Below are 11,041 nucleotides of genomic sequence, written 5' to 3'. Positions count from 1 at the left end.
TAAAAATAAAGTTGAGTGTATGGCCTGGCCGTGACGGCTAGTTAAAGTAAAACTTTCAAGACAGTATATTCAAGTGGCTATTACTATAATAGTCGATGCTGGGTGCTAGCTTTTTATTAAATACACACGTCACGGTTCTTTGATCGTTTTTTTTTTTTTCATAAAGTCGAGTGTATGCCCTGGCCGTGACGGCTAGTTAAGGTAAAACCTTCAAGACAGTATATTCAAGTGGCTATTACTATAGGCTACTTTATTGAACATATCATTTTTTTCAAACAACATACATGAAAGTAACGGCATCAGTTCGCATGATCTAACTGTTAGCTTTATTAGTATGTCAGTGTTTATCAGTAGTTTATGAGCACTAATATAGATTCACAAGGGTATAACCATTTTTATTACATGTAATTGGGCTTGTAAATAATAAAACCAAATGAGAATTTTAAATTGAACAGAAAATTCAAGTTTAACTTTACTAGAAAAATATCGAAGCAAGGAAAATGTAAAATAATAAATAGGGGGGGGGGGGGGTACGTGTATACAAGAAACTGAACTCAAGGAGACAACTCTGGCATCCTACTTTATTTCAGATTTATTTGTTTATTTCCATTTGAATGTTTATTGCATTGAGCTTTCAAAAGAGGAAATGTGGTTGATAATACAATCACTGCGTAATGTTAAATGAATCAAAGTAAATAACAATTTTGAAATGACTGAAAATTCGACGGGTAATGGTTCACCTAACATGTGTTATAAATAAGCAAACACATAACGTTATGTTAGAATTTTACCTCAAACATTCAGCTAGAACTAATAATGAGTTGCATTCATTGCCCAGCTTTAATTGGTACCAGGTGCAGAATATAGTTTTTAAATGCATGTTTTTGAAACTATGATATGTGATTGCACGTGAATAATTAAAAAAAAAAAAAACGTTACAAACTTATTATTTTTGTCAAAGAAGAAAGTAATGTATGAATTGTAAATGATTATAGTCTCGAAATTAGGATGCATATGTTAGTTATATAATAAATTAGAGGTGCATTTTTAGAGTTAAACTGCTGACGGGGGTAGGGAGGGGGTGGGGAGGGTAACGTTGAATACGGTATAGTGTGGACTGGGTAGAGGGGATGTCTAAAATCCGAAATGTGTGTGGACGTCATATGTGGATGACCGCATCCCCAGTAAACCCATCAGACAAGCCACATTTTATCGAATTAAACTACAGAGACACAACATTAGACATTATCATATCTATTTCAGGCAGAAAACAAGCTTGCCTAGCATATCTTCCACATATCGTTGGACTAACCCATGAAACAAAAGTCATAAACAATTTTTACTCTTTTGCTTCAATAATTGTCGGTGAATTATTAGTTTAGGGATACAGTGTAGCGATAATAGTGAATGGTGTACATGAATCAAATTGATAAAAGACTTAAGCATTGAGAGTGTGTAAAGGAACCAAGTCAAGTTCCTCCGTCTATCTCCTTGACTCTACACAGGGCAGCTTCTGTGAGCTCAAGTAAGCTGATTTTCAATGTAAATAGGCCTACACTTTATAAACACTTTGTAAAATGGTACCAGCTCATCACTTAGTTTAAAAAGCAGGTTACGTGTCTAAATAGAAGTCAAGTTTGTAATACAATTATCATCACAAAAATACCAATATTTCAACCTCATTTCAAGCTTACTATTATTATGTTTTGTTAATACAATGACATAGGGTATAATATTTGCAAAAATCACAAATATTTATTTAAAAAGATGCATTTTTGTTGAATTCGCACAAGTCACACTTTTAGATACTTCCTAGTGTTTTTGTTTAATATGTATATACTTATTTTTCCTAAAGTATATATAGATTCAGCTTTGAAAAAAATACCCATCATTTAAAATTACTTTTTAGAATTGTTGACCATATATATATATATATATTATATAATTACTTATTTTATATATATATATATATATATATATATATATATATATATATATATATATATATAAGTAATTAATTAAGAAACGTTAGGTTTCTGAAAAGCGAATATCAATCATACTGCGGGCTGAAAACAAATAAGGGAGACAACGTATCTCTATATACCCAACGAGAATTGATATCTAGTGAGATTAAAATGTTGCATACTTTGTTTATAGAAATGACACATTATTCTAATTTTGAGAAATCAATGCATGCAATATTATTGAGAGTTGCTCTCTTTGACATCCAAAATATTATATTATTATTTTACTTAAAATTATTGCAAACTTTACTATTTTGTACAAACAAATTCGGAGACATTCAAACACTTATGTTCAACCACAAGCTACACTATATCAAAAATTTCCGTATGAAAACATTATTTTGCTTCATACATTAAATCCCAAGCAAAAAAACAAAGCCAAACAATGAGACATGAGGCCAGTACCATTTATCAGAATCTGCTAACTGCATTTGCTTACATGGACTGGAGTCTCAGGCCGTTTATGTTGTTAATGAAACAAGGAGGGGCCGACTCTATGACATAAGTAAGTAAAATGAATTCCTCAAAGGCTGTCGGACAATTCAATGAAAAATAAATCACAGTATAGAATATTCCTCTAAGTCTAAACAACGCACACAAATAGCTCAACAACCTGTAAAACCATCATACATCACCCATTACAACTGAATTAAGTTGTATAGACAATGCAATGGACATCATCTTTGCTATTCCAGACAGACAACAAGTTTGTCAACATGCATCATTAACACATCATTGGGGCTACCAATACAGTCGACCACATTTTAACCTATCTCAATAGGAAATCTCAATAGTACAACTCACTCTGACAGCAACAACAGAGGACGCAGAAATACCACAACCAGATACATCACGCTTCAAATGTAACAATAGAATAGCTGTAGTTTTTTTTTAATGTGGAATGTTATTTTTTTTATAATTCACTTCCCAATCTGGCAGTAAACATTAATTTGACGTGAGTGATGTAGTTTTTTTAGTTATTAGCTTCCTACTGTTGAGCCGAGTACTGGACGGTGGGGTGCGGTGGGGTGCGGTCAGTGGGGTGCGGTCAGTGGGGTGCGGTCAGTGGGGTGGAAGATAAGAATGGTAAGAGCCGAAGACCAGAAGCTACCGACACAAAGTAATCAAACCTTTATCCAAGCCAGTTAGTCGGAGTTTGTCGTGTTGAGGCCTGCCTGGCTAATGGGAGACACAAACCGATACTCAAGCCAGTTAGTCGGAGTTTGTCGTGTTGAGGCCTGCCTGGCTAATGGGAGACACAAACCGATACTCAAGCCAGTTAGTCGGAGTTTGTCGTGTAGAGGCCTGCCTGGCTAATGGGAGACACAAACCGATACTCAAGCCAGTTAGTCGGAGTTTGTCGTGTAGAGGCCTGCCTGGCTAATGGGAGACACAAACCGATACTCAAGCCAGTTAGTCGGAGTTTGTTGTGTTGAGGCCTGCCTGGCTAATGGGAGACACAAACCGATATCCAAGCCAGTTAGTCGGAGTTTGCCGTGTTGAGGCCTACCTGGTTAATGGGAGACACAAACCGATATGCAAGCCAGTTAGTCGGAGTTTGCCGTGTTGAGACCTGCCTGGCTAATGGGAGACACAAACCGATATCCAAGCCAGTTAGTCGGAGTTTGTCGTGTAGAGGCCTGCCTGGCTAATGGGAGACACCTCCTGAGCTGGTGATATCCGTAAAGAAAGAAAAACAAAGTTTAACTGCGTATAAAGAGGATTGGGATTGTCATATAGTTTAATTTTTTAAATTACTAATTTCATTATTCTGGCGAAACAAGCGTATTTAGATGAATGAATAGTACTTCAAATTTAAAGCTATTTATTTTAAATAACAAATATAATTTGTCAACCTAATCATGATAAAAAAAATATTGAAAATTAAAATAAACAAATGTTTGTGGCTTTTTAAAACCTGGAACATTTTGATAATTATAACTTGTTGCCCTTCCGTCTAAAAACAGTGCCTGCTCCCGGATTAGTTGATGAGTGTTAAACAATTTCGATTTAATTTTACTGATATAAACACCCATATCTTATTGCCCCAAAACTACATCAACTACGTCCACATGATCCCACTCCTGAGTTGCAGTACTAAATTATATACTGATGCTGATGTATTACCAACATAAGTAAAGATAAGTGTTACTCATACGATTGGTAAATGTACTCCAAACACCCCTTAATATTTTCATAGCTACCTACTTATGTGTATATTATTAAATGGCTGTTTTAAATTTATTTAGACACAGCTTCATGTACATTTATTCGATCTTACGGTAACAAACGTTACGTGTACTGTTCCCCAGCTATACAATCCAACAAATCCAGTAGGTAAAAGGCTGCATAATGTACACAGTTTTGTATTTAGTTAGTCAGATGTTAGTGTTGCGTTTAAATAAATTGCAATTTCTTTTAGCGCATGTCCTGCCAAGCCTAACATTATAAGTGATTTCCGTTTAGTGTATTCTACTGACATAGTTTACTAGTAGTTAATAGCGGGTCTACTGTTGCTTTAGTTTGGTGTTATAATAATAACACTTGCAAGATACAACCTCACTTTCTTCAATTTAGTATTAAACTTACCATCATCGGCTCGTGATGACTAATACATATTTGCGAAAAGAATACTTCATTCTGAAATGTATTATATTTCAATTTATTTATTTATTTTTTTTAAGACATTTTTTTTGGGCCTCAGACATGTAATTTAATTTACAGCGTCAGTTGCGTGTTCGCTTTAGTATTACAGTTTTCATCATCGGCTTGTGAGGACTGATACAGATTTACAATAGTAATATTTATTTCTTACTTGTAGCATACTTTCTTTCATTTAAGATGGTTTACTTATTCATAGATCTAATACAAAACGTCTAAATATAAATAAATGAATAAATAAACAACCTGAAAATGCAAATGTGTAATTACATGATGATTCAGGGGATTTTTTTTTTCCTCGGCGTGGTGAATTAGGGGGGCGGGGGACGGGGTGGAATTTGGGTTTTTATGCAATCGGAAAAGTTATGTTATTACAACGAGACACATCAAAGCAAACATTCTTCCCTTTCAAACATCTATATCTATACAGTCCTCAAACAGTTTTTTTTTATTATTATTTTTTTTTTATTCAATTGTTTTAAACTTTTAAATCAGTAATAATAATTTGTTTGATAGTTTTACACAGCATCAAAGATATGAACATCAGTTGCATATATAGTAATCAAAGAGACACAGCTTTAAAAACATGATCATAAAGCAGGGGTCTCCAAACTTTTCAGCCCGAGGGCCGCATTAACTACCAAATATCAGTTCGGGGGCCACAGTTTCTTCCATGCATCTCTTTGGGGTGGCGGAGTTCCCCGCACCTCCCAACAAAATATAATTTATATAGAAATATATACATATTTAAAGTGCCCCCCCCCCCCCCCCCCCCAGGAGAAAAAGTCTGAAAGAAACACTATCGAGGGCCGACAACACACTCTGTGTCCAAGTTTGTTCTCCTAGGGCAAACGCAAAAACCCACCCGCCATGTTTTGAACTTGTCTCTAAGGAGGTCATTTGTTTGCAATTCAATGACCTCCATCTGCAGTTCATCTGGGGCAACTGGTTATATTTGCTTCAATTGGGGTTTGAAACAGTCTCGCTTCTTCTGCCTTTGAATCCTAGTCAGAAAACTACGACTGAAAGTGCAGCTGGAGGTCTTTGATGATCTCGCATGCAAATGATGTGGGGAACACAGCTGTTGCTTCAGCCGTGAAGAATTTGCACTGCTGAAAGTGCGCCATGTTGTTGCCCTGTACTCATCCATTGCAATTGAAAAATTGCGAAACTTGTTCGCAGTTTTCACTATTTGAGTCACAATGTTTTCATCAATATCTGCAACACGGAGGGCAATGGTATTTGCACCCAAAGCTACATATTCAAATTGTTTTAAATGTTCTGGGCAAAGTTCCACAGCCACCTCTTACAAACATTTTTTTCCGTGAACAAAAAGATCTCCGCGGGCCAGATGAGAGGACTGCATCCGGCCCGCGGGCCGTAGTTTGGAGACCCCTGTCATAAAGGGTTTAGTATTCTTTTTTTTTTCGCCTCAGACACGTAATTTATAGCGTCAGTTGTGTGTTCGCTTTAGTATTACAGTTTTCATCATCGGCATGTGAGGACTGTTTCAGATTTACAATAGTAATATTTCTTTCTTACTTGTAGCCTGCTTTCATTCATTCAAGATGGTTTACTTATACATAGATCTAATACAAAACGTCTAAATATAAAGACAAAATAAAAATTATAAAACCAACCTGAAACTGAAAATGCAAATGTGTAATTAAATGATGATTCAAGGGATTTTTTTTTTCTCGGCGTGCGTGGTGGGCTGAGGGGATGGGGGGGGGGGATTTGTGTTTTGAAGTAGAGCTGGAAAAAAAATGGGATTACCGAGAATTAAAATTATACACATTTTAAGCAATCGGAAAAGTTATGTTATTACAATGAGACACATCAAAGCAAACATTCTTCCCTTTCAAACGTCTATATCTATACAGTCCTCAAACAGTTTTTTTTGTTTGTTATTCTATTTCAATAACAAGTATTTTAATAAAAGTCAAGTTATATGTGAAGTTAAAAACATATGTAATTTGAACAGTTAGGATGTCTTTAAAAATGTATATATTAATAAAAATGGTTTAACATGTATATTTGATGATAAGAATAATATTTACCTCTCTAAAGAATAAAAAGTGCAGTAAAAAAATCAAACACATTTTTATTTCAAAAATAGCAAATGGAACGGAAAGATTACTTTTCTTTTTAGAGATTAAATTATGGGATTTTACTAAATTAAAACAATTTTGCAATTAAAATTTGAGTTACTTCAATCAATTTCATTGTTGAAAGTATATGGGAAATAACTCTTACTCTAACAACATGCTAATTTACCTAATAGACCTAATATATTATTCGCACCGTTAATTTTAAAAGACAACCTGAATTATTTATGCTGTGTGTGTTAATGTCTTTTTCGAACTTTTCTTGCTAAATATTTGTTTATTCTGTCTTTAATTTCTTCTTACGAGTATTGTCAGACCCCGTCAGGCCTCACGCATGTGTCTACTATGTCAGTAAAATACAGTGCTGATAAGGTTTGGCTAGACAGAACATGCGCTAAAGGAAATTGTAATGCATATGAAGGAAGCAGAAACTTCTGACTAACTAAATATATAACTGTGTAGCATGCAATCTTTCACCATTCACCAACTAAATTATTGCACGCGTTGTTACTTTGCGATCAAATAAATTATACGAAAATAAAATGTGCCTAAATTAGCTCTTTATTGTTAAATATATAATAATTTTCACATGCCTATCTATATATGAAATGTGTTTCATTCATAAATAATCATTATATATGGGATAGTCTGTTTTCAGTTGCTAAAATTTTAGTGAAACTCTAAACACACGTCCTCAAAGAGAAGCATTGTGGCATTGTTTTTATTTGAACTTTCATACCGATTTCATGTTTTCATCGATTCAAAACCACAAAACCAATAGTGTTACATGTGTTTATATTATCTTTTATAAGCGTATATTGTTTAAGATTATGCATAGTCTTGATTGTAATTTAACACAAAACTGACAACAGAAGATAATACCAGTTTTATTCTGTGTCGTTTGGCATTTGTGTATTATACTATGTACTTGGCCTATTACCCTGTCGAGTAATTGATGTTTTTATTTTCATGGTTGGATTTTTGAATATTGTCCAAATTCAGTGTTAGGTCAATCTGCAAGCAACCGTTTAATGAGGGTGGTATATTTCTAAGTGTTCAAAAGATCATCGTATATTTGGTAGCTAGCTTCACAGTACCTACATTCGTAGATTGCGATGTCTGTTTTACTAACACGCGCTTGTTGTAATTATAACTTCTGTTTTTTTTTATAGTTGCATACGTGTGTCATACTAAAAACTTTAGTACTGAAAAATAAGAAACACTTTTTTCCTTCTAAATTAATTACGTCTTTTAAATTAAACAAAGACTATATCGAATTAGTAAAACAAGGTTAGCACGTAATTTATCACGTTTGGACATAATGAAGGATGTGTTTGGGAACTTCCTAGTACCAAGCATTTTTTTTTAAACGGTTGTTACATATTGTTTCCACATTTTTTTTTTAAATGCATGGAAATATGCTTCTTACTTGCCGTATCTTCTGTATTCCTCGGAGTTAACATAATTGAAGCGTATTTACTTTGTGTGGATGTTTAGAATTATCTTATATTTGGCTGTATACTGTGTATGGGGTAGTATACTTATGCTCAACTTGTCAAGTGTATTATGGACAAATGCAGTTGGTCCACTTTTTTTTTTAAATCGATGTACCATTTCTACATATACTGTGAATATTTAGCATTATTTAGTTTTGGAATGGTATTTATAAGCTCATTTTTTCCGAGGTTATGTTTTTTCGACATACTGCATTCATCATCCGTACAATCGATGCTTGAGTTCAAGTTATATTCTAATCATGGCTTTCAATAGCTGAAATAATGCTAGCTACATCACAGGCTACATGCCATTCATACTAAAATAAACACATTCCGAAGTGAATACAAATTCCGATGCTAAATTTTACAAATGTCATAGATAATATTTAAATAAATTGTTGAAGTGTCTTGTCATACATATGACTCGCTTGTAGCTTTCATATTCAATGTGCATCTCTTGATAATTTTTTTTTTTTTAAATTTGACACATTTGTATACATGTATTTTAAAGGCCATTCATATTCAATTTTAGTTGCACTATATAGAGAAGCACATCTGATGGTGACATATGCTTAGGAAGCTGCTACTTGAAGCTCATTGCAAGAATCATCATTATCAATATCTTATTAGCGTTATGTTTCAAAATAGTTGCAGTCAGTAAGTGTTATCGCAGGTGTTTTTTGTTGACATTGTACATTTCATAAAGGATGCCAAATAGAATATAATGTTCTAATCGTTGGAATCTCTCTTCAATAGACTATATACCCATATCCAAGATAATGTAGTAGAATTCTTCTTTGAAATCTGTTTAAGATCTTGTGGTGCCAACAATTAATTTATTTTTAAAATCGAAATCTCACCCTGGCCAACTAGATGTCTAATTCAAAGAGAGAGAAAACGAGACTTACAAGCCCAATTAAAAATCAAAATTGCAAACATTATAGGCGTCATAGAGTGATCACTAAATCAACATTAAAATTAGATAATCACCGGCAATGTTCGAAATTAAAAGATGAACATTAAATACCATAATTATCTCATTAAATTACCAGAGGCAAAAATTTGGGGAGGGCAGATAATAGTATACAAAGCTCGTTACTGAATCATATACTGTCGAAATATCGAATCTTGAATGCTACTTGGCATTACGGACTTATTTGTTTTCTATATCAATTGTGGGACAACAAAATAAAAAAGGCAAAGTGCCTTGTAAAAAGCGCCCGGACCAGTCCGAGTGACGGAAGGAGGGGGGGGGGGGGGGGGGAGGGCGCATTTTTATCAACACGAATAACTATGTATAGGCCTAATTTGAAGAGGGGGCGCCAAAATGATAGTTTTTCCTGGGGGTAAAATCCCGATATAGCGTCGGTTATTATTCCGAAATTGTACAGCAGTAAAATACAGTAAAACCATGGCGGTGTCTGCCGAGCCGTTCCGGAAACCACCGGAAATAATGTAAATCATGATTTATTTGCTGCCATATTTTTAATACATAATGTTTAAAAATGTACATGGATTTATTTTAGTTGCATTTTAAATACTGCTTTGCAATGTATTTTGTATTTCTAATTATTTTAAGTGTATGTGCTAATTATTGCTGCTAATAAATATTGTTCTAGTTCTTCTTACTACTTTTAACATGAGTAAATCTAATCGTCTTATTTTTACTAGATAAACAAAAACGGCCTGAGCCTACAGTCCATGTAAGCAAATGTACGTCGCAGATTCTGATAAATGGTACTGGTCTTATGTCTATCAATGTTTATCATTGGTTTTTTAGCTTGGGATTTAGACAAAATGCATTTTTTTTTTCATCAAAATTCAAATTTTTATTACTTAGTCCCATTTATATATATACACAAAGAATACCAGTAAATAAATTCATGTCAAGGTCTCTTCCTCTCTGATGTACTGTCCTAAGTCTGCCTGGTGAAACACAACAATGGTCATTGGATCACAATTTCTACATGCCAAAGTGGACTTAGCAGCAACACCAAAACCCAAAGGCAGATCCTCCATGTTGTATACAACAACTCCCTGGTACTGTTCTGTACCTTCAGTGATACGCCCAAGCCCTGATTCCATTATGTGATGTCCATATAAAAACTGTTGTTCTGCATTGGGTTTAAGCCACACTTTGTGCTTAGCATAAGGTGAAAGATAATCAAGAGCTGTTATGTGAAGATGGAATTTTCCAAATTTGGTAAATTTACCAAAACAAGATCCTAGAGAAATGAGGTTTGTCCCAGCTGCTGAACTTCCTATTTTCAACATTTCTTCACTCATGTAATAAAACCTATCCTTGTGTAACCTGAAACAATATGTGCCGCTTGTCTGTCAATCAGTAGTTTGATATTTTCACCTATATATTTGGAAATCTTTTCAAAGAAAGTAGTTGTTTCATCTTGCGTTAGTGGCCGCATGGTAGTGTAAGATGTAAATCCAACTAACTTTTACAAAATGCATAAACATAGGTTTTTAATAAGCAAAACATTACTCATAAAGCTAATGTGGTTGTTTATAAGTGTTTGATTTTTTTACAAATTTGTTTGTACACAATAGTAAAGGTTGCATTTATTTTAAGTAAAACGACAATATAATAATCTTGGATAGCAAAGAGGGCAACTATCAACAATATCGAATAAACTGAATTATCTAATTTAGAAATTGTGTCATTTCTATAAACAAATTATGCAACATTTTAATCTCACTACATATCAATACTCTTTGGGTGTATAGAGATACGTTGTCT

At 34.0% G+C, this 11,041-nt stretch overlaps 1 protein-coding gene across 1 annotated transcript; it reads right to left on the bottom strand.

Moving 5' to 3' along the window:
* Positions 1 to 10,120: 10,120 nt before the first annotated feature.
* LOC131940501 (60S ribosome subunit biogenesis protein NIP7 homolog) lies at positions 10,121 to 10,724 on the bottom strand. The gene is given in 2 exon segments (XM_059299158.1): positions 10,121 to 10,622; positions 10,625 to 10,724. Coding segments are annotated over 2 exon segments (540 nt in total). The 5' UTR covers positions 10,713 to 10,724; the 3' UTR covers positions 10,121 to 10,170.
* Positions 10,725 to 11,041: the final 317 nt, after the last annotated feature.

The sequence above is a fragment of the Physella acuta genome, unplaced genomic scaffold (genome assembly GCF_028476545.2).
Source record: "Physella acuta isolate Inbredline_101_S28 unplaced genomic scaffold, ASM2847654v3 ptg000319l, whole genome shotgun sequence".
Classification (NCBI taxonomy): Eukaryota; Metazoa; Mollusca; class Gastropoda; family Physidae; genus Physella; species Physella acuta.
The sequence above is the reverse complement of the archived record's forward strand: the minus strand, read 5'-3'. Positions and strand labels throughout refer to the sequence as shown.